Here is a 25,432-nt window from a genome sequence, read left to right on the forward strand (position 1 = left end):
GGGGGTTCCAAGTGCTCACTATGCATCTAGAAAGGTGCCTTGGGGGGTCTAGTTTCCAAAATGGGGTCACTTTTGGGGGAGCTCCAAAGTTTGGGCACAGAGGGGCTCTCCAAACGCAACGTGGTGTCCGCTAACAATTTGAGCCAATTTTCCATTCAATTTGTTAGCGGATATCATGTTGCATTTGGAGAGTCCCTGTGTGGCCAAACATTGGAGCTCCCCCACAAGTGACCCCATTTTGGAAACTAGACCCCCCAAGGCACCTATCTAGATGCATAGTGAGCACTTGGAACCCCAAGTGCTTCACAAATTGAATCATAAAAATTAAAAAATGTTTTTTTTTTCACTTTTTCATTTTTATGAATCAATTTGTGAAGCACCTGGGGGTTCCAAGTGCTCACTATGCATCTAGAGAGGTGCCTTGGGGGGTCTAGTTTCCAAAATGGGGTCAATTGTGGGGGAGCTCCAAAGTTTGGGCACACAGGGGCTTTCCAAACGCAACATGGTGTCCGCTAACAATTTGAGCCGACAATTTGTTAGCGGATATCATGTTGCATTTGGAGAGTCCCTGTGTGCCCAAACATTGGAGCTCCCCCACAAGTGACCCCATTTTTGAAACTAGACCCCCCAAGGCACCTATCTAGATTCATAGTGAGCACTTGGAACCCCAGGTGCTTCCCAAATTGATTCATAAAAATGAAAAAGTGTCTTTTTTTTCACTTTTTCATTTTTACTAATCAATTTGTGAAGCACCTGGGGGTTCCAAGTGCTCACTATGCATCTAGATAGGTGCCTTGGGGGGTCTAGTTTCCAAAATGGGGTCAATTGTGGGGGAGCTCCAATGTTTGGGCACACAGGGGCTCTCCAAACCCAACATGGCGTCCGCTAACAATTTGAGCCGATTTTCCATTCAATTTGTTAGCGGACACCATGTCGCGTTTGGAGAGCCCGTGATGTGCCTAAACAGTGGAGCTCCCCCACAAGTGTCCCCATTTTGGAAACTATACCTCTCAAGGATTTTATTAAGGTGTATAGTGAACATTTTGAACCCAGAGGTACGGCACAGAATTTGTTTACATTAGGTCATCATATTGAATAAGTTGTCATTATTATTGAGCGCAAGTGCTCGCTACTTGAGTTTGCATCGGGTACTCAGGTATGCACCATGTACAGCGTGTGCTCGAGTGACATGCTCGAGTCCCTGCTCCGCATGTTTCACGGTTATTAGACACCCAAAAAAAAACATGCGGGGATCGCTCGTGCATGGCAGGCAATCCCCGTAAAGTTTTTTGGCCGCGAAGCATATGGGGCAGAGACTCGAGCATGTCACTCAAATACCCACGATACTCAATGCATACCAGAGCACCCGATGCAAACTCAAGTAGCGAGCACTTGCTCTCAACACTAGTCGCCATATCGTCATCTTTTTTTCTTACTTTTGAAAAAAATCCCAACCCCAGCCCTAGCCCTAGCACAACCCTAGCCCCAGCACAACCCTAGCCCCAGCACAACCCTAGCCCCAGCACAGCCCTAGCCCCAAACCCAGCCCTAACCCTAGCCCAATCCTAACCCAAGAGTTTATTTTTGACGCTGTTCCTTGTGCGGTATAAGTGATTAGACGACTTTATTCTTCGGGTCGGTGTGATTACAGCAATGCCAGAATCATATGGGGTTTTTATGACTGACAGCTGTCACACACTAAAAGACGCATTTTTTGTAAAATCTAGTTTTTGCATCGCCATATTTTGAGAGCTATAATTTTTCCAGATTTTGGCAGACAGTCATGTGACGGCTCGTTTTTTGCGGGATGACTTGACGTTGTTATTGGTGCCATTTTCAGGCACGTGACATTTTTTGATCGTTTTCTATTCCGATTTTTGGGAGGCAGAATAAACAAAAACCAACAATTCAGGAATTGTTTTTTTTTTTTTTTTTTTTATTCTGTTCCGCGTGTGGAAAAATTGATGAGGTAGCTTTATTCTTTGGGTCAGTACGTTTACAGCGGTACCACATTTGCATCATTTTTCTATGTTTTGGCGCTTATACACAATAAAAGCTATTTTATAGAAAAAAATATTTTTTAGCATTGCTTTATTCTGAGAGCTATAACTTTTTTATTTTTTGGCTGATGGAGCTGTATGGGGGCTTGTTTTTTGCGGTACGAGATGACGTTTTCAGCGGTATCATTTTTATTTATATGCGTCTTTTTGATCGCGTGTTATTCTACTTTTTCTTTGGCAGTATGGTGATAAAGCATTGTTTTTTGCTTCGTTTTTTTTTTTTTTTTTTACCGTGTTCACTGAAGGGGTTAACTAGTGGGACAGTTTTATAGGTCAGGTTGCTCCGGACGCGGCGATACCAAATATGTGTACTTTTATTGTTTGTTTTTTTTTTATAATAATATTTATTGATGGGTACATTATATTTTTATTTTTGATGGATTATTTTTTTTTTTTTTTTTTATATTTTTGCAAATTTTTTTATTTATTTTTTTTTCCACTTTCACACAGTTTATACACTTTATTACTTTGTCCCACTCTGGGACTTTCACTTTTTTTTCTCTGATCGCCTGCATGGCACAGGAATGCAGCACCATCCCTATGCCATGCAAGCTGTCAGAAATGCACAGTGTGAAGATTGCTTGGAGATGCACTGCGCATGTCCAAGCAATCTTCCTGCTGTCTGGTGACCCGGATGTTGTCATGACGACATCGGGTCGTCATGGCAACACCCGGGAAGCCTTTGCAGACTGCGCTGGAAGCCAGAAGAGGAGGTGAGTATCGGCGATCACCTCCCCTTGCCCCCGCAATGCCGCGATCGACTTCGATCGACTTCGGGGGTTAATGTGCTGGGAGCGGTGCAGGACCACTCCCTGCACATAGTACCGGGTGTCAGCTGTGACAATCAGCTGACACCCGGCGGCGATCGCGCCCGCACAGCCTGTGTGCGCGCGCGATCGCCATGACGTACTAATACGGGTCTGGCTCTTAAGTCCCAGGGCACAGACGCGTATTAGTACGGCAAATGTTGTTAAGGGGTTAAATAAAAATTTTTTGATTCACTGCAAATGAAATAACTACAATGCCTCCAATTGCCTTGAAAAGGTGATGATACTTCAAGGTCATATACTGCCTTGATAATGTCAAAGTGACCTCAACATACATAACCTTGGGTAAATGGATGGTAACCAGTAGCACAATGACTTAACTCCATCATTTTCTTCAATTAAATTTGTATTGTTCACTTTTCCTCATACACTAAGTCTGGGCTGAAGACCACAATGTCATCGAGGTAGACTGTGGCATACTTTTAAGTAGAGTCAGGATCCGATCCAAGGCCCTCTGGAAGGTGGCTGGAGCCCCCAGTAGTCCAAAGGCATTCTAGTGTATTGAAAACACGCATCAGGTGTTCAGAAGGCTGTCTTCTCCTTGGCCCTCTGGGACATGGGGATCTGCCAGTAGCCCTTTGTCAGGTCCAAGCCTCTCAATGAGTTCATCAATGAGGGGAATCAGGTACACATCAAACTTGCACACTTTATTCAGCCTGTGGTAGTCGTTGCAAAACTGCCACTCCCCGTCGGGCTTTGGCACGAGGATGATGGGACTCGACCATCCACTTTTTGACTCCTATCATGCCGAGGTCTAACATTCTCTTTACATCAGTTGAGATTACTTCACGGCGTGCTTCTGGAATCCTATATGGCTTGAGGTTCACCCTTATATGTGGCTCTGTCAGAAAGTCATGCTCCACCACCTGCATACAGCGTGGCAACTCGGAGAACAGGTCTTCTTCTGCTGCAGCAGTTCTCGACACTGTTGCTTGTGGGCCGGCGAAAGAGTCTCAGCAATCGTGACATCCTCCACTTTGGCTTCGGGACTGACTCCAAGGCAAGGAGATTCAGAGTTTCCTGATCGCGCCACGGCTTGAGCAAATTCACGTGGTATACTTGGTGTGGCTTCCTTCGGCCTGGCTGGTGGACCTAGTAATTAACCTCACCCAGTTTTTCCACCAGCTCATATGGGCCTTGCCACTTGGCTAGGAACTTGCTCTCAACCATAGGGATAAGCACCAGCATGCGATCCCCAGGCTGAAACTGCCTCAGCCTTGCTAATCGGTTATATACCCTTGCCTGTGTCTCCTGTGCCTGAAGAAGATGTGCCTTCATGATAGGCATCCCTTTCGCTATTCTCTCCTGAAACTGGGCGACGTGCTCTATGATGCTCCAGTGGGATGTGACCTCAGCTTCCCAGGTTTCCTTGGCGATATCCAGGAGCCCTTGCGGATGTCGACCATACAGGAGCTCAAACAGACAGAAGCCCATGGAGGCTTGAGGGACTTCTCTGATGGAGAAGAGCAAAAACGGAAGTAGATAGTCCCAGTCTCGACCATCCTTCTCAATGACCTTTGTGAGCATGGCCTTTATGGTCTTATTTAAACGCTCTACTAGGCCGTCTGTCTGGGGATGGTAGACTGAGGTTCGCAGCTGGGCCATCTGGAGGACCTTACACAGCTCCTTCATCATCTTGCTCATAAAGGGGGTTCCCTGTTCTGTCACGATCTCCTTTGGCAGGCCCATCCTGGAAAAAATATAGACAAGTTCCCAGGCTATACTCTTGGCAGAAGAGTTCCTTAGTGGTACCACTTCTGGGTACTGCGTCGCATAGTCCATGACCACTAGGATGTATTGATGCCCCCATGCAGACTTAATTAAGGTACCTACCAGGTCCATGGCAATCCTCTCAAATGGGACCTCTATCACAGGTAACAGGACTAGGGGACTTCGGAAGTGAGAAGAGGGAGCAGCTATCTATCAGTTGGGGCAGGACCTACAATTATTTAGGATCTCCTAAACATTCGGGCCAATAGAACCTCCACATTATCCTCTCCTGAGTTTTCTCTACAACAAGGTGTCCCCCCAAAACATGCGAATAGGCCATGTCTAAAGCCCTCCGTCAGTAGGGTCCTGGAACTAACAGCTGCTCCACTATCTCACCTCCCCTCAGTTTGGTTGACCAATATAATAACTCTCCATTAACAGCAAAGTTTGGGAACCTGGTGTCTGCCCCCGGCTCTTGAGCAGCCCCGTTACAGACGGAACATTGTCAAATGCCCTCTTTAAGATAAGGTCCATAATTTGAGCAGTCCCAAAGTTCTCTCCGAACCCTTCTAACTCAGGGAGGTTGGGCTCCTAGGTCACCATCTCTTCCTCCTCCACGACAAGGACACACAGTGGAAACTCCTCCATCTTTGTCTTCGATGGAGTTTCTTCCCAAGGGATCTGGCTTTGGTCTGTCTGAGACACTTGGTAAGACCCAGTTTTTCCACAAATCCTAAAACAAGGCAAAATCCCGCCCCAATATGTCCAGATGTATCAAGTCATTGACTCCCCCAACTTCATGGGACTGTGCACCACAGTCAGGTCCCATGGTTACTCGGGTCACAGGGTAGTCTTTGGCATCTCCATGTATGCAGAGTACACACACAGATTTAGCAGGATCAACTGGTGGGGAAGTGTAGCACTGATCATGGTCACCAGACTTCCCGAGTCCAATAGTCCAAGCACCATTACCCCATTAATTGATATGGCACATGGCTGAGGCCCCTTGTCGAGTTGACAGTCCACACTACAGGCTGGATAGGCGTAATAGGAACAACACCGCCTAGGCTGCAGTCCATTGGTTCAGGGGACATATGACACTGGACAGCTATGTGTCCAGGATAGTGACACTGTCAACAGACCACATCCTTAACAGCCTTTGAGGAACCCTAAGCAGGATTGGGATGCCCCCTCTCTTTGTGGCTCTAGACTCCCCCTGTGGTGCCCCCCCCCCTTTGAGTATTTCAGTATGGGGAAGTGACAATGTACAATTTCCTGCGGGATCTCTACAATCTGGTACCTCTCTACTAGGCCAACGAGGTCATTTGCATTCCGAGGGTTGCCCTGGGCAACCCAGGTCTGCACTGGCCAGGGAAGGTAGTGGAAGAATCTGTCCATCACCACACGCTTGACCATCTAGGCAGGAGTGGAAGACTCTGGCTGCAACCACTTTTGGACTAGATGTAACATGTCAAACATCTGCGAGTGAGGGGGTTTATCGCCAGCATACGCCTAGTGGTGGCCTAGTTGGGCTCTCACCAACATAGTCACTCATAGGCGTACCAAGATTTCAGTTTTTAACTTGTCCTATTCCTTGGCATCCTGTAGTGCTTAGTCATAATATGCTTTTTGAGGCTCCTCCGTCAAATATGGCACCAGCATCTCCACCCACTGCTCTGGCGGAAGTTTCTCCCAATCAACCACCTTCTCGAAAACTGTTAGAAAGGTTTTCACATCATCCCCGGACGTCATGTTCTGCATGGCCCATCTTACCGCCTTCTGGATGTGGAAGTCACCAGAAACTGCATCTGCTGCTCCTGCTGGTGCTGTTGTATTTGCTGTAGAAACAGCCTGTTCATCTCCTTCTGTGACTGGACCAAGTTCTTAATTATGTCCTCCATGCTGCCGGACGTCCTTTTTTGGCTTGCGGCCTTCACCCATGACATATAACGTTTCCTGTAACAGCTATATGTGTTCCTGGAATGATGCACGCTTTTGAAACACCCAGTGTAGTAGATTGACTCACTCAGCTGCTCTCAAAGGTAGACACAGGAACGTTTTATTCAGATTGTTTATTTTAACACAGCGTCATAAAAAACTGCAGATTCAAGAAAATAAACATGGCCTTTCTGGCATAGCGGGAAAAACAAATGATAACTTATAGCAGATTACACATGCCTGCGGCATTCGCCCGCTCAGGATACCATGAAGTTCAGCTCCCACTGGAGCTCCAGACTGGAGACATCCTTGCCTCCAACATACAGACAGAAAAAAAACTCAGTGGCTGGATATTTAACATGCCCAACAACACCCTTGAGGTGGAGATGTGGTGAGTAGGCGTCCCGCCCATCTCTTACACCTGCTCACAAAAAACCCAACCCCTCAGCACATAAGATGCTGGAGAGAAACTTCTAGGTTTCACATCATGGAAAATGGCAATCTTCGTGATATATATCTCCCCTCACATACATTTCCAGTGACCCGGTCACATTATCTATAATCTATCTGTCTATGTGATCTATTTTTAGCATAAAGTCTGTGCTGGACTTTCAGACAATGTCTCTCATATGCAAATATAAACATGTTGAGGGTAATAAGAATTTATGAGTTACTTGAGAAAGTGCATTTTCACCAATAGATTTATGTCAACTTATACAGTGATGTTTAAACTTTAAAATTAGTTCTGTCAATGTAACCTCAATTTGAGTGTCTTGCCAGAGGCGATTTACAGTTTCTCTTCCCCTGGTTTCCAAAACTTCTCTACAGAAATTAGGTCTTTTTTTAGATTATACTTTGGGCACCAATAAGAGATCATTTTTTATGTCATATTTGCTAAAGAATGACAACAACTCTAGCTGTAGGCAAATAAAGTATCTGCCCTCAAGCTAGTTTCATCTCCTGCCTGAATGATGCTATTGGGGAAATGGTATGTATCAGGTAAATTGAGTCAATTTTCGCACACTGTAGATCGTCATTGATGATTCTTCAAATTGTAGCAAATTTTTCAGTTTTTGGTATAATTTTTAAGTTAATAAGGTGTATACATACACAGAAGGAGAAATAGAGATAAATATATTCTAAGGGTACAAACACTGTGATAAACATGCAGTCTATCCTAGTCGAAAAAAATGCCACTCTTGCAGCATATTTTAAGCACTTGTCTAGTTTTTAGATGCTTGCTTAATAATGGTGACCTACTCCTGGAAAAAATTGTAGATAAGTACATGCACCATATTTCAAAATCATAATGTGCCACTGCCACCTATCCTTTCCACAGGATAAGTAATAAATGTTTGCTTGCTGGGGGTCCAAACCCTGGGCCAACTACTTATCTGGAGAATAGGGATCCCAAAATTCCTTGATTGAACAGAGTGGTAGTGTACATAAATGACTACTAATCTATTCATTTCTACAGGACTGATGTAGATAGGAATTTTGTCCAATTCCTTAAAGTAAAGCAATGGTCAATAAAATGCACCATCACCCAGGAAACTTGGGGACCCCGGTTCTCATTAGAAATGCAGGACCCATCATCCCTTATTATAAAAGTATTTACTGGGAACTTCTCTTTAATGTATTCTCATTATGTCCTGCTTGCCACAGCATAAAGATAAAATCATCACATAATTCATCACTTGCCATAAATGAGACCATATTCACAAAATAGTGCTTCTAATGAAAATGGAATACAACCATTTACCCTGGAGCTGAAAGTGATTATATATTTCTTAGGTTTAATCACCCTGCCTTCCACAGCCACCTCTGCTCAGACTGGCATACCGTTCCTCCTACTTCCAATATGGTTACCACATTGGAATGAGTAGTGCAGTGGTAAGATCAAACCATGGCTTCCCTGGCTTTTCATGTACTGTGCAATAGGACAGACAGGGAAGACATGGTTTAAAATCAATGCTACATTCCAAATGTCACTGTTGTGACCATCTTAGAAGCAGAAAGAACAGAATGCTAGTCTGAGCAGAGGAATCCAGGAGGCAACCAGAGGCCACCAGGTAAGGTGACCATACATGAGAAATGGATAGTCACTTGTCAGTCACATGGTGATGGATGGCTTTAGTGTATGATTCAGAAGACCTATGAGAAATTATTTGCACAGTAATTATTTGTGCAGTCATACTCAGACCATCCTGTCTGAGGGATCGCAAATGCCCCTTTGTCCCAGTATTATAAAAAGCACAAAGTAGATAAGGGTCCGTTTACAGATTTTGCATTGGAATTTAGGAGCTTCAAGCTACACTTCTACAAAGTATATAACTTCTATAAAGTAATAATCTCTATTGCATTTCTATCTATCCATCTATCTATCTAGCTATTAGAAAATGAACTTTTGCCATTCTTACTATTATCCTTTTAAAGGGGACCCTCGGTTTCTTGGGTTAATTGGAATATTTCACAGTGCCTGAATAACATCAAACATTAAGTTTAAGAAAGATTTGAAGCTGTGAGAATATTTATTACTTTACTTTCAAGACGTTGGCTTATAATGATGAATTTATGAGGGTGAATACAAGCCTATGACAGATGGATGGCTTTATTCTTTAATTCTTTAAAATTGAGCATCCTCTTTTGAGATCAACTTCATTTAGAAAATCAACAAAGTTAATTGCCTGTTCTAAAACACACATTTACTAATGGGGCACTGTGATTTAAATGAAAAACCTAAAAGAAAAATTCTTCCTGATATTAAGATTCATACTGCACTGCATCTGAAGTTGAATACTCTTAAATGCCTAAATGCACCCTGGGTCCAGACCTTTCTTAAACTCGCCTTCTTCTCCATTCTGATAACTCATTAAGGGCTTAAAAAGTAACAACTCAAAACACCAGTTTTAACAACAATCTAGAACAAATCCACTATTAATTGCAAGTTAATTTACTCTCTAAGAAGCAGGTTTAGCTTTGCTAATGCTATGGCTGTATGTCAGGCTATTTGCACACCAGATTTGGCCTCTTTATTCGACACATGCATAGGTTGAGTGGGTTTATCAGCCTCTATGAACCTAGCAAATTTCTAAATGTGGGCATCCACTGAGCATGTGCATTGTGGTATTTTTTTGAATTGTATGATGTTTTAAAATAGAGCCTATGGATGAAGAATGTAACTGTATGGTTATCATGGCTTTTCCATTGGTTCAAATGTCAAAGATATATTTGGCGTATATAGAAAACGTTTTGGGAACTTGATCTTAGAAATTTGTACTCAGATTCTAACATTTACTATTACTAGCTCTCTTGTCAAAGCCTGAAGTGGTAAGATAACAGAGCTTGATTCCTCTTTCAGCTAGCCAATGAATACTGCATGGTATAATGTATATATGCATTATAGCCTATAGCTTTAATGCTAAAGCCATTGTAAGTATTATGACAGTTTATAACTGAGGTGTGACTCATTTGTTTTAATAGGATATAATAAAAATAGCTTAGAGCTCGGCATGCACAACAATGCTACTAAGTATTGCAAATAGCTACTGAGGTAACTAAATTCATCTTTAATTTTTACTTTTCTTACAACATTTCATAAAAGAAAAACAATGCAGATCTTACCAGTTGATGACGCTTGTGATAAATGGAGCAGGACACACTGTGGAGGAAAGCTCTGATTGGGTAGAGAACTGAAGTAATGGCATGATAAGTCACAGTATTTTAGACTATAGTTCACACAGTAAAAAGAACAGTTGAACATTTGAAATGAGTAGATATTTTGAAATTCAAATTCTCCAGCTTCAATAAACTCTTCCAAAAAATAGATTTGTAAAACTGCAAAGCTACCAATTGCCCTGAAAAGACATGTGTAACACTCTGAGCTTTCTTAGGATTGTATCCAACCCATTTTAAACTTTATAATGCAAACACAGCCTTATGTCAGTGACCTCAACATTATAAATGAATAGTAATAGAGATAAATGGATCGATCCATAGAGTATCAACTTTGAGTAGAATTTTCTCAAATTCCCAGGTCCCCGCAAATTCTAACACTTTGAGATTTGAAATATGAGGGTCAAGCAGTGCAATTTTAAACTTTTACACCATAGGGATAGGAGGTCAGAATAAACAATTTATTCTACATCGGGACAGAAAAATGCCTAATCTGATTGTGGTGTACTACTGCAGTGCTGAACTACACTGAAAATGACAGTCTTAGTCTCAGTCTGTAAATAATAATTCAAAGACTCAAGTGATAGGGAGGTGCTGAACCTGCATAGCCACTCTGTGTGTCATTATGAATTGGTTGATCAGCGTTATACTGTAGCAGCAGCACTTTTATAACAGTCTCTTTTCTTATTCTTCACACTCTGAAAATAGTGTAAAAACCCTCTGTCCTAATTTTACTAGGAAACCAAAATTGTGAAACCAAAGCTTGTGTGTCACAAAAAAGTGTGCTGCCTTTGTTGGTTGTGGGATGACAAATCATGTATATATATACACCTATATATATATATATATATATATATATATATATATATATATATATATATATATATAGTTGAAATATTTTAATGAAAGGGTACATTTTTTATTACCTGTTTTAAAAGGAATCTGTCAATAGTATCAACACTACAAAGGTTTCTATATGGGCATGCAGGTCATGAAAAGTTGAATAAGATGGTACTGTGATGTCTGCAATCCGATGTTTTATACCTGTGAAATTCACATTTTTTCCTAAATGCAAATGAGCTGTTAAGTTCTATGGGCCTCACACAGATCTCTCTGAGAATCTGCCTCAAGATCTTATTTATGTAAAATGGGGCTTTTCCAGTGTGAGATATGTAATGACTGACACATTGCTCTCATACTCACACACTGCTCTGCAGTGAGATCAAAGCTTACATAGTACACCAGAAGTGAAGTTTGTCTCATTGCAAAAACATTTGCCTCTGCATTTGTCCTCTCACAGTGCTTTGGCTTCCATCTCAAAGGCAGCCATTGTGAGGGAAGGGCAGTACAACATAGCTAACATGAGACAATTGCAAATATGCTTGTTGTGATTGCAATGAGACAAGGTTCAACTATGCTGTAGTGGGTTAGCTATAATCAGGCACAGTTCTGTAGCAGATCTGGCAGTACTATGAGAGGGAAAATGCTGCTGAAAATGTGTTTGTAATCAAGAAATGTTGATTTCTGTGGAACAAGCCATCATTTTACACATATAAAGACTAGAGATGAGCGGTGTTCGACTAGAACTGTTCGCCAATCTCAAATTCGAGCTGTTTTGGGCGGTGTTCGAGTTGTTCGACGAACCCGAACGATTTGCAAAAAATTCGGCTGTTCGAGGTTATGTTCGATAACTGTTCGTGCACCAAAAGCTTGTCCTGCATGTCTGGCGCTATTTAGAGCACCAATCATGCAGGGATTGTCTGTCACTCACTGTAATGCCACAGCCATGGTGGTTGTGGCATTACAGTGATTGCCCAAATCGATGGGAACAGTGTCAACAGTGAAACATGAAAAGCCGGCAATTCAGCAGCGGCATACACCGGTACCCGACAATTTAGAACCGAAAGAATAGAGCTTCACACATAGATTAGATAGATAGAAACATGTCAGTCACATATATATGAAGTACAGTGACAGTGTTGCTTACTGTACTTGTCATTTAGCGTAAAGGATTTATCAAAAAAAATAATAGTGTTTTCATGCACCGTCTCTTTAAGAAAGCCGGCCGGCAATTCAGCAGCGGTACCCGACAATTTATAACAGACAGAATAGAGCTTCACACATAGATTAGATAGATAGAAACATGTCAGTCACATATATATGAAGTACAGTGATAGTGTTGGTTACTGTACTTGTCATTTAGTATTAAAATAAAGGATTTATTATTAAAAAAAATGGCGTGGGTTCCCCTTAATTTTAGGCTCTAGCGGAGGTTAAGCAGACGGCTGGGGCAGATGTTTGAAGCCTGGGAAGGGGGTAATACCCACGGAGCTTCCCAGGCTACTAATATCAGCCCCCAGCTGAATACATAGCCTTTACTAGCTATTAAAATGGGGGACCCCCCAAAAAAAATGACGTGGGGTCCCCCCTAATTTAATAGCTAGCAAAGGCTAGGCAGACAGCTGGGGGCTGATATTAATAGCCCAGGAAGGGAGCCATGAATATTGGCCCCCTCCCAGGCTAGAAACACCAGCCGTCAGCCGCCCCAGAAATGGCGCATTCATAGGATGCGCCAATTCTGGCACTTAGCCTCGCTCTTCCACGCTGCCCTGGTGCGGTGGCAGGGGGTAATAGGGTTGGGGTTGATGTCAGCTTATAATGCCAGCTGACATCAAGCCCAGGTTAGTAATGGAGAGGCGTCTATAAGACACCCCCATTACTAACCCCATAGTCAAAGTTAAAAAAAACACAAACACCCAGAATAAAGTCCTTTAATTGAAATAAAGACACAATCCTTTATTGTTCTAAATTAAACCATACTTACCGTCACGCCCATTCCAGCTGAAGCCAACGATCTCCTGCAATAAAAGAAAAATAATAAAGCAACCTCATCCTTACCTTTCCATGGTTCCCACGACAGCTTCAGCTCTGCTACATCGAGATGACAGGCTGGACCGCAGCAGAACGCTGCCATCCAGCCTCTCATCCCGCAGACACTGAGAAGCGCAGGCTTACTTGCGCTGCTCAGCGTCTCTCTGTGACGACATCCAGATGAGCCGAGTTCATGTCCAATGAACTCAGCTCACCTCCTGCACGTCACTGACAGCGTGGGAGAATTCTCCTGCACTCAGTGCTTCAGCGTGAGAATTCTCCCGCTGAAGCGCTGAGTGCAGGAGAATTTTCCCACGCTGTCAGTGACGTGCATAAGGTGAGCTCATGTCCAATGAACTCAGCTCACCTCCTGCACGTCACTGACAGCGTGGGAGAATTCTCCTGCACTCAGCGCTTCAGTGTGAGAATTCTCCCACGCTGAAGCGGTGAGTGCAGGAGAATTTTCCCACGCTGTCAGTGACGTGCATGAGGTGAGCCGAGTTCATTGGACATTAACTCGGCTCATCTGGATGCCCTCACAGAGAGACACTGTGGAGCGCAAGCAAGCCTGCGCTTCTCAGTGTCTGCGGGATGACAGGCAGGATGGCAGCGTTCTGCTGCGGTCCAGCCTGTCATCTCGATGTAGCAGAGCTGAAGCTGTCATGGGAACCATGGAAAGGTAAGGATGATGTTGCTTTATTATTTTTCTTTTATTTCAGGAGATCGTTGGCTTCAGCTGGAATGGGCGTGATGGTAAGTATGGTTTAATTTAGAACAATAAAGAATTGTGTGTTTATTTCAATTAAAGGACTTTTTTCTGGGTGTTGTGTTTTTTTTAAATACTTTACTAGAAATTCATGGTGGTCATGTCTAATATTGGCGTGACCCCATGAATTTCGGGCTTAGGGCCAGCTGATAATGCCAAGCTGGCCCTAACCCCTTTATTACCCAGTGAGCCACCGCATCAGGGCCCTGGATGAGTTGGGTACAGCGCCAGAAGATGGCGCTTCTATGAACGCGCCATTTTCCGGGGTGGCTGCGGACTGCAATTTGCAGCGGGGGTGGCCCAGAAAGCTTGGGCCTCCCTGCGCTGCGGATTCCAGCCCCCAGCTGCCTAGTTGTACCTGGCTGGACACAAAAACAGGGCGAAGCCCCACGTCAATTTTTTTTAAATTATTTCATGAAATAATTAAGAAAAAAGGGCTTCCCTATATTGTTGTGTCCGGCCAGGTACAAATAGGCAGCTGGTGGATGGGGGCAGCCCGTTCCTGCCTGCTGTACCTGGCTGGACACAAATATAGTGCGAAGCCCCACGTCAATTTTTTTTAAATTATTTCATGAATTTCCTGAAATAATTTAAAAAAATTGAAGTGGGGCTTCGCACTATATTTGTGTCCAGCCAGGTACAGCAGGCAGGAACGGGCTGCCCCCATCCACCAGCTGCCTATTTGTACCTGGCCGGACACAACAATATAGGGAAGCCCTTTTTTTCTTAATTATTTCATGAATTTCCTGAAATAATTTAAAAAAATTGAAGTGGGGCTTCGCACTATATTTGTGTCCAGCCAGGTACAGCAGGCAGGAACGGGCTGCCCCCATCCACCAGCTGCCTATTTGTACCTGGCCGGACACAACAATATAGGGAAGCCCTTTTTTTCTTAATTATTTCATGAATTTCATGAAATAATTAAAAAAAATTGAAGTGGGGCTTCGCACTATATTTGTGTCCAGCCAGGTACAGCAGGCAGGAACGGGCTGCCCCCAACCACCAGCTGCCTATTTGTACCTGGCCGGACACAACAATATAGGGAAGGCCTTTTTTTCTTAATTATTTCATGAATTTCATGAAATAATTAAAAAAAAAGTACGTGGGGCTTCGCCCTATTTTTGTGTCCAGCCAGGTACAACTAGGCAGCTGGGGGCTGGAATCTGCAGCGCAGGGAGGCCCAAGCTTTCTGGGCCCCCCCCCGCTACAAATTGCAGTCCGCAGCCACCCCGGAAAATGGCGCGTTCATAGAAGCGCCATCTTCTGGCGCTGTACCCAACTCATCCAGGGCCCTGGTGCGGTGGCTCACTGGGTAATAAAGGGGTTAGGGCCAGCTTGGTATTATCAGCTGGCCCCAAGCCCAAAATTCATGGGGTCACGCCAGTATTAGACATGACCGCCATGAATTTCTAGTAAAGTATTTAAAAAAAACACAACACCCAGAATAAAGTCCTTTAATTGAAATAAAGACACAATTCTTTATTGTTCTAAATTAAACCATACTTACCATCACACCCATTCCAGCTGAAGCCAACGATCTCCTGCAATAAAAGAAAAATAATAAACCAACCTCATCCTTACCTTTCCATGGTTCCCACGACAGCTTCAGCTCTGCTACATCGAGATGACTGGCTGGACCGCAGCAGAACGCTGCCATCCAGTCTGTCATCCCGCAGACACTGAGAAGCGCAGGCATGCTTGCGCTCCTCACTGTCTCGCTGTGACGGCATCCAGATGAGCCGAGGTCATGTCCAATGAACTCGGCTCACCTCATGCACGTCACTGACAGCGTGGGAAAATTCTCACGCTGAAGTGCTGAGTGCAGGAGAATACTCCCACGCTGTCAGTGATGTGCATGAGGTGAGCTCATGTCCAATGAACTCAGCTCACCTCCTGCACGTCACTGACAGCGTGGGAAAATTCTCCTGCAATCAGCGCTTCAGCGTGAGAATTTTCCCACGCTGTCAGTGACGTGCATGAGGTGAGCCGAGTTCATTGGACATGAACTCGGCTCATCTGGATGTCGTCACAGAGGGACGCTGAGCAGCGCAAGCAAGCCTGCGCTTCTCAGTGTCTGCGGGATGACAGGCTGGATGGCAGCGTTCTGCTGCGGTCCAGCCTGTCATCTCGATGTAGCAGAGCTGAAGCTGTCGTGGGAACCATGGAAAGGTAAGGATGAGGTTGCTTTATTATTTTTCTTTTATTGCAGGAGATCGTTGGCTTCAGCTGGAATGGGCGTGATGGTAAGTATGGTTTAATTTAGAACAATAAAGGATTGTGTCTTTATTTCAATTAAAGGACTTTATTCTGGGTGTTTGTGTTTTTTTTAACTTTGACTATGGGGTTAGTAATGGGGGTGTCTTATAGACGCCTCTCCATTACTAACCTGGGCTTGATGTCAGCTGGCATTATAAGCTGACATCAACCCCAACCCTATTACCCCCTGCCACCGCACCAGGGCAGCGTGGAAGAGCGAGGCTAAGTGCCAGAATTGGCGCATCCTATGAATGCGCCATTTCTGGGGCGGCTGACGGCTGGTGTTTCTAGCCTGGGAGGGGGCCAATATTCATGGCTCCCTTCCTGGGCTATTAATATCAGCCCCCAGCTGTCTGCCTAGCCTTTGCTAGCTATTAAATTAGGGGGGACCCCACGTCATTTTTTTTGGGGGGTCCCCCATTTTAATAGCTAGTAAAGGCTATGTATTCAGCTGGAGGCTGATATTAGTAGCCTGGGAAGCTCCGTGGGTATTACCCCCTTCCCAGGCTTCAAACATCTGCCCCAGCCGTCTGCTTAACCTCCGCTAGAGCCTAAAATTAAGGGGAACCCCACGCCAATTTTTTTAATAATAAATCCTTTATTTTAATACTAAATGACAAGTACAGTAACCAACACTATCACTGTACTTCATATATATGTGACTGACATGTTTCTATCTATCTAATCTATGTGTGATGCTCTATCTTTCTGTTCTAAATTGTCGGGTACCGCTGCTGAATTGCCGGCCGGCTTTTTTAAAGAGACAGTGCATGAAAACACTATTATTTTTTTAAATAAATCCTTTACACTAAATGACAAGTACAGTAAGCAACACTATCACTGTACTTCATATATATGTGACTGACATGTTTCTATCTATCTAATCTATGTGTGAAGCTCTATTCTTTCTGTTCTAAATTGTCGGGTACAGATGCTGAATTGCCGGCCGGCTTTTTTAAAGAGACGGTGCATGAAAACACTAATATTTTTTTTAATAAATCCTTTACACTAAATGACAAGTGCAGTAACCAACACTGTCACTGTGCTTCTTATATGTGTGACTGACATGTTTCTATCTATCTAATCTATGTGTGATGCTCTATTCCTTCTTTTCTAAATTGTCGGGTACCGGTGTATGCCGCTGCTGAATTTGCCGGCCGGCTTTTTTAAAGAGAGTGTCTTCTGAGCAGTTTGTCAGCTTTTGGACACCTTTGCAGGTGTTTTCTATGTGTTTCTATGTGTTTTTGTTTGCCTGCCATTGGTTTTAACGGTGTTCGACGGTGTTCTAAGGTGTTCGACGAACAGCTCGACGAACAGTTCCTCGAACATCCCGGTGTTCGACGAACCGAACCGAACCCGAACACTACGGGGGTGGCTCAACACTAATAAAGACATCATTTTATTCAGCTTCATATGACCTACATGTCTATGTAAATGACTTAGATGGGTTAATTCTACTCACAGATTCCCTTTAATCAAAAAATGTGGATGGATTCTGATAAAATAAAGTCTTGTTTATTTTTTTATTTTTATTTTGTGTTCTCTAGAAATAAACAGGATCTGTTAATGGTTCAGCCATGATCTTTTTTTTTTTTTCTAACTAAAAGCATATCGTAAAAGTGCAAATCAAAATTATAAGGTTATGTGCCCACGATGCAGAAATGCACCGGATTTTTTCCTGAGCGTTTCTGCATCTCTCTGGCAGAAAAAACGCATGCGGATTGTACATGCGGATTGTACATGCGGATTGTACATGCGGATTGTACATGCGGATTGTACATGCGGATTGTACATGCGTTTTTCCTGCCAGGGACAAGCGGATGTGAAGCGTTCTTCACATGCATTTCCGCACGTAGGTTGACAAGCGCTTTCCAAGCGATTTTAGCATCACTTGGAAAGTGCTTGACAACTTAGTCACACTATATAAATCCATGTAAACTGCATGGATTTATATAGTGTGACCGTAAAAGAATGGTAAAAAATAAAAAAATAAATCTATACTTACCTTCCGATGGCCCCTGCAGTCTTTATTCGCTCTGTCCTGGCTTGCCGGCAGCTCGTGGTACACTGAAGGACCTGCCGTCACATGACTAAATGACTTCAGCGCAGGTCCTTCAGTCCACCGCGATCTGCCGGCAAGCGAAGACAAGCGCACCGCGGGCCATCAGAAGGTAAGTATAATGTTTATTTTTTATTTTGTTCTTTTTTTTTACAGGTTCTATGGTAACCGGGTCCAGAGGAGAGTCTCTTCTCCAGATCTGGGTACCATCCGCACATTGAAATGCTTGGATTCCGCATGTACATATGCAGTGATGCGTAATCCATGCGTTCCAGTGAAAGTCAATGGTGGCGAAAACGCCGCGCTTCCGCAAAATAATTGGTAGTGCTGCTTTTTTTTCCGCAATGATAATCCGCAGCGGAAATTTCCGCACCATGTGCACAGCACATGTGGATTATCATTGGGGAACATGGCAGGCCTTCTAGCATGCATTTTTTAAGCGTTTCTGCAGCGATTTTGCCACTGCGGAAACGCTTAAAAAATGCATCGTGAGCACACAGCCTAACTTTGAAAGGCCCTTAACATGTACAAGGTTGAATATAAAAAAAATGAAATTCATGTGAAAAACATTTCTGTTTTCCTCTTTTATTACCCAGATAAACTCTGCAATTCATATAACACTTCTTTTGTACCATCCATCTGCCCTGGATTTAAAATTAGCTTTTCATTTCACTACTAGTGTCAAGTGCTAAAACGTCAAAAACTAATATCGTCTAAATGAGAAAGGATCTCTGCCAGTTTATCTGAAAGAAGTTTATTTATGAGTAAAAACCGATTAATAAAACATTCTATTTACAATGTTGGGACCTGTTCTCCTTTTTTTCTTGCAGCTTAATGACATTATAGTGAGCACGCCTGGGACTGCTATGCAGATGTACTTCCTGGAGACATTGCTGCTTCAAGACAAGCCATTACTTTTTGTGGGCCCCACAGGCACGGGAAAGACAGCTATTACAAACAGCTTCCTGCGACACTTACCTCAAGAAAAATATGTTGTATGTCAAATTAACTTCTCAGTGCAAGTTTCAGCTAATCAGACCCAGGACATCTTCCTAACAAAACTGGAAAGGTACCCTGACTTTTAATTAAAATCAACTATGTAATAGTGCTGAATGTGCTCCATAGAGATTGTCCCACAAAATAATATTAAGCACCCAGCGTCAGCCTCTGACAGTATAAATGAAATCTGATTTGTTTCCTTCTACGCTGTTATAGGAACCCAAACTACATTATAATTGTTGTTACAAAGATTCTGATTTATAGCGAGCAGGAAATAGAATGTGATTCAAGAGAGCATGTGTCGTCTTAACTTTTTCTTATGAATACTTTTCCATGGGAGAATAAGTAGACATCTGGTCCTGGGCTTTCCGCAGTCCATGGCATATTAATATGAATCACTAAATTGTGACTTAATAGGACGTAAGGGCCATCTGTCAGTGTAAGATCAAAGCAGCATGTGTGTACTTCTCAACAAAAGGAGGGTGAAGGTAAAGTCTTTGAGGTTTAGAGTGTGAAAGAGATGTTTTTTTCCTTACTTACGAATACGGGTTACCTACTGTGTACATGAAATGCACCAAGGATTTTAGAATCTTTCACTAATATAAATAGAAGTACAAGGCAGGTGTGAAAATCGAAATAATTACAAAAATGCTTTAAACTACTGTTCAATATTGACATCTATTAGAAGTGCCTTTTATGGCTACATTCGCTTTTATGTTGCCTATCTTCTCATAGTAACCACTCAGGTTCTTGTCACAGGATTTCTAAAAAAACAAGGTTCCTTGCATTTGCCCAAGCTATAATTATGGTACAATAATTGCAGTATTCTCTGTTACCTTGTTTATTTGGTAGTTCTGTGTCTAACAGACATGCAGATTGTATTTTATGCTGTGTGCTAATATCTTTACATCTATATTATATTGTTATTCGCAAAATTAGCTATGCAGGGCATACTAATAAGCAGCTATGCCTATTACTTTGATGTTTGGCACACCCTCAAGGCAGTTAAGTTTCATGTAACAAAACTTCCTACCTTCTATTACTCTTCCAGATAGATTACCTTTGACAATAATATTACGTTACCTTAGGAGAGTTCACCATTGAGCTATAAATTACCACTACCGCAGGTTAATGTAATTAGCCTGGCACTACCCAGCCTGTAAAATAGTCAAAGTGAAAACTTCGCCAGGAGCTTAATTATATTTTCATCAGAAAACTAGGACACCGGTTTGATATAAAGTTTCCTCCTGTTTGAAAATTCTACACTTTATACTTATTATTGATAAAATATTAAGACATGGGAAGTAATGCACTGTATGTACACTTTCTTTTCTAATTGTATTCTACATTTTTATTGGGCGATAAACAATTTAGGATATCATTATAAGGCTGGGGTGACAGTAACATATAGCATCACTCATTTCCATTGGTATGTTGGGATCAGCTACCTGTTACTTAATTGAAAATCAGCTCTCCGTGCATATACTTTCTAGTGGGCCTCTGATAGACTTGTGATAGTCTTGTGAAAGACAATATAGTAGATGTGTCTTTTACTACCACTGTCTCCCTACAGAAACTGTAGCTAAACTGTAGTTGCAGCTCTGACTTAAAAGGGGAGCAAAAAAGTAGCCGAGCTGCAAGTATTGAGGAAAATAATCTGCAGGTATGAAGCACCTACATACGCTAACGTACATATAATTTTAATTTAAAACCTAAAAATGATAATAGTTGAAGTTGCACTGATTTGCACAAAACTATTTCTTCTATACTGTTAGATATACACCATACACAACTGAAGCAGTAATATTCAAGTTATGTGGAATAATGGAACAGAAATTCGCCTATCGGTATATGAAACCACTGGAAAATAAAGGCATTAGCAAAGGTTCAAAGTACAGATGTCTCACAATCTCCAATTTGTACCTGTGTTAAATGAAGCCTCTGTTTAGTGCAGATCCAGAATCTCTTTATATGTGCACAGTCCTTTAATGTCTGGATTTTTTATCAAACCAACTAGCAATAGACCCTTAAAATATAACTTTTATTAATTAACAATAAAAACTCTGAAAAAACACTCTAAAAGTAAAAGATTATAGAGGTATGTCTGTCCATATAAATATACAGAGTCTATTAGGTCCAATATATAATTCACGGGATAGGGTTTAGGGGACTCTGAAATCCCTAATAATCCCGAAAGTGTACCTGCCTATACTCGGAGGTTGGCACCCTAATATTAACGATGTTATGCCCCCGCTCAATGTCAGATATCTCTAAAGACCCTAATACACACCTAGACTACAATTAAAGTGCATCACAGATGGTGAAGATAGACCCCTGGATGTGTACCAAACTAAGACATACGTATATACATGTTAGGACAATACCCATACTTGGAATAACACTTAAAAATGTTCCAAAAAAACTAAATATGTCAAAAAGTAAAGTCACTGTATCCTTGAAGCCATTAATTATGTACACAAATGGTCAATGTTAGTCAGGGAATATGTAGAAAGACATATACATCCAAGAGTTATAGACCAACCAGCATAAAATATATTATAGATAGCCATACTTATCTTATGCAGACTTTAAGCCCTATAATGTATGAATCCATATAATTAATGAAACATATTTTAGGGGTCTATTTTTTGTTGGTTTGATAACTTATTTGGGCCCCGCTTTAAATAATATTTTGTTTTTTCCATGTCTGGATTTGCAAAGTCTGGCAGTGTCTACATTACAAATAGCAATCAACCTAGGTCCTCCGTCCAAGATGGGGATATAGTGTCCATAGCATCCAAGCTGGTCTCACTTTCTTGGACACAAGATAAAATACTACCGCTCTGGCGTGAGTGACGTCACTTGCAAACAGGGTCTCCCGAAAGCCAAAAAAGGGAGGGAATAACCTCCGCGTTTCAGTGGTAATGTCCTCCTTCCTCAGCGATTACAGCTCCTGCGCAATGTCTTATATCGGTAAGTAAGGACATCTTTAGACCAATGTTAACCTAATGCTAGAATAATTTACAAAAGCGCACAGTTCATTTTCACTATTCAGACCTGCTGGCTTAAGCATATTAAGCTGAAAAATCCAACGACTCTTTGCTCTTGACATTTTGTGTATAAAATTATCCCCTCTCCAATGTTTTTTAACACTTTCAATACCCCAAAAGAAACTGCCTCTATAATTACCATTTTGAACCTGCTTATAGTGATTAGTAGTGTTGAGCGATACCTTCCGATATCAGGAAATATCGTATCGGATTGGATCGGGCCGATACCCAAAAAGTATCGGATATCGCCGATTCCGATACCGGAAACCAATGCAAGTCAATGGGACACAAATATCGGAATGAAAATAAACCCTTTCTTTCCTTGTAGGTTAATTCTACATGAAGTAAAACAACTAAGAATAATGTAGAATGACATGAAAAGCCGGCAATTCATCAGCGGCATTCACCGGTACCCGACAATTTACAACAGAAAGAATAGAGCTTCACACATAGATTAGATAGATAGAAACATGTCAGTCACATATATATGAAGTACAGTGACAGTGTTGCTTACTGTACTTGTCATTTAGTGTAAAGGATTTATTAAAAAAAATATTAGTGTTTTCGTGCACCGTCTCTTTAAAAAAGCCGGCCGGCAATTCAGCATCTGTACCCGACAATTTATAACAGACAGAATAGAGCTTCACACATAGATTAGATAGATAGAAACATGTCAGTCACATATATAAGAAGTACAGTGACAGTGTTGCTTACAGAACTTGTCATTTAGTGTAAAGGATTTATTTAAAAAAATAATAGTGTTTTCATGCACCGTCTCTTTAAGAAAGCCGGCCGGCAATTCAGCATCTGTACCCGACAATTTAGAATAGAAGGAATAGAGAATCACACATAGATTAGATAGATAGAAACATGTCAGTCACATATATATGAAGTACAGTGACAGTGTTGATTACTGTACTTGTCATTTAGTGTTAAAATAAAGGATTTATTTAAAAAAAAATTGGCGTGGGGTTCCCCTTAATTTTAGGCTCTAGCGGAGGTTAAGCAGACAGCTGGGGCAAATGTTTGAAGCCTGGGAAGGGGGTAATACCCACGGAGCTTCCCAGGCTACTAATATCAGCCCCCAGCTGAATACCTAGCCTTTACTAGCTATTAAAATGGGGGACCCCCCCAAAAAAATGACGTGGGGTCCCCCCTAATTTAATAGCTAGCACAGGCTAGGCAGACAGCTGGGGGCTGATATTAATAGCCCAGGAAGGGTGCCATGAATATTGGCCCCCTCCCAGGCTAGAAACACCAGCCGTCAGCCGCCCCAGAAATGGCGCATCCATAGGATGCGCCAATTCTGGCACTTAGCCTCGCTCTTCCACGCTGCCCTGGTGCGGTGGCAGGGGGTAATAGGGTTGGGGTTGATGTCAGCTTATAATGCCAGCTGACATCAAGCCCAGGTTAGTAATGGAGAGGCGTCTATAAGACACCCCCATTACTAACCCCATAGTCAAAGTTAAAAGAAAACACAAACACCCAGAGTAAAGTCCTTTAATTGAAATAAAGACACAATTCTTTATTGTTCTAAATTAAACCATACTTACCGTCACGCCCATTCCAGCTGAAGCCAACGATCTCCTGCAATAAAAGAAAAATAATAAAGCAACCTCATCCTTACCTTTCGATGGTTCCCAGGACAGCTTCAGCTCTGCTACATCGAGATGACAGGCTGGACCGCAGCAGAAAGCTGCCATCCAGCCTGTCATCCCGCAGACACTGAGAAGCGCAGGCATGCTTGCGCTCCTCAGTGTCTCTCTGTGACGTCATCCAGATGAGCCGAGTTCATGTCCAATGAACTCAGCTCACCTCATGCACGTCACTGACAGCGTGGGAAAATTCTCCTGCACTCAGCGCTTCAGCGTGAGAATTCTCCCACGCTGTCAGTGACATACATGAGGTGAGGTCATGTCCAATGAACTCAGCTCACCTCATGCACGTCACTGACAGCGTGGGAAAATTCTCACGCTGAAGTGCTGAGTGCAGGAGAATTTTCCCACGCTGTCAGTGACGTACATGAAGTGAGCGGAGTTCATTGGACATGACCTCGGCTCATCTGGATGCCGTCACAGCCAGACACTGAGGAGTGGAAGTATGCCTGCGCTTCTCAGTGTCTGCGGGATGACAGGATGGATGGCAGCGTTCTGCTGCGGTCCAGCCTGTCATCTCGATGTAGCAGAGCTGAAGCTGTCGTGGGAGCCATGGAAAGGTAAGGATGAGGTTGCTTTATTATTTTACTTTTATTGCAGGAGATCGTTGGCTTCAGCTGGAATGGGCGTGGTGGTAAGTATGGTTTAATTTAGAACAATAAAGAATTGTGTGTTTATTTCAATTAAAGGACTTTTTTCTGGGTGTTGTGTTTTTTTAAATACTTTACTAGAAATTCATGGTGGTCATGTCTAATATTGGCGTGACCCCATGAATTTTGGGCTTAGGGCCAGCTGATAATGCCAAGCTGGCCTTAACCCCTTTATTACCCAGTGAGCCACCGCACCAGGGCCCTGGATGAGTTGGGTACAGCGCCAGAAGATGGCGCTTCTATGAACGCGCCATTTTCTGGGGCGGCTGCGGACTGCAATTTGCAGCGGGGGTGGCCCAGAAAGCTTGGGTCTCCCTGCGCTGCGGATTCCAGCCCCCAGCTGCCTAGTTGTATCTGGCTGGGCACAAAAATAGGGCGAAGCCCCACGCATTTTTTTTTAAAATTATTTCATGAAATTCATGGAATAATTAAGAAAAAAAGGGCTTCCCTATATTGTTGTGTCCAACCAGGTACAAATAGGCAGCTGGTGGTTGGGGGCAGCCCATTCCTGCCTGCTGTACCTGGCTGGACACAAATATAGTGCGAAGCCCCACGTCAATTTTTTTTTAATTATTTCATGAAATAATTTTTTTAAAAAAGGGCTTCCCTATATTGTTGTGTCCGGCCAGGTACAAATAGGCAGCTGGTGGTTGGGGGCAGCCTGTTCCTGCCTGCTGTACCTGGCTGGACACAAATATAGGGCGAAGCCCCACGTCAATTTTTTTTAAAATAAGTCCTTTATTTTAACACTAAATGACATTTGAGGAGTTAATAAAGATGCAGTCCCTAAATTATTATTTATTTTTTAATTAATTTTTCCCAAAACTTTTGACGTGGGCTTCGCCATATTTTTGTATGCCAGCCAGGTACAGCATCCAGCTTCTATGAACGCGCCATTTTCCGGGGTGGCTGCGCA

General features: G+C 42.7%; 1 protein-coding gene across 1 annotated transcript in view; it reads left to right on the plus strand.

The window, feature by feature from the left end:
* LOC141165727 (dynein axonemal heavy chain 3-like) overlaps positions 1-25,432 on the plus strand; it is a 2,796,342-nt gene that overhangs the window by 1,564,993 nt on the left and 1,205,917 nt on the right. Inside the window, exon 42 of the mRNA XM_073651577.1 lies at positions 18,993-19,231. Coding sequence (XP_073507678.1) covers positions 18,993-19,231 — 239 coding nt within the window. The remainder of the gene's footprint in view (positions 1-18,992; positions 19,232-25,432) is intronic.

This window comes from Phyllobates terribilis, unplaced genomic scaffold (genome assembly GCF_046119375.1).
Source record: "Phyllobates terribilis strain yellow unplaced genomic scaffold, ASM4611937v1 Scaffold_11__3_contigs__length_659146591, whole genome shotgun sequence".
NCBI lineage: Eukaryota > Metazoa > Chordata > Amphibia > Anura > Dendrobatidae > Phyllobates > Phyllobates terribilis.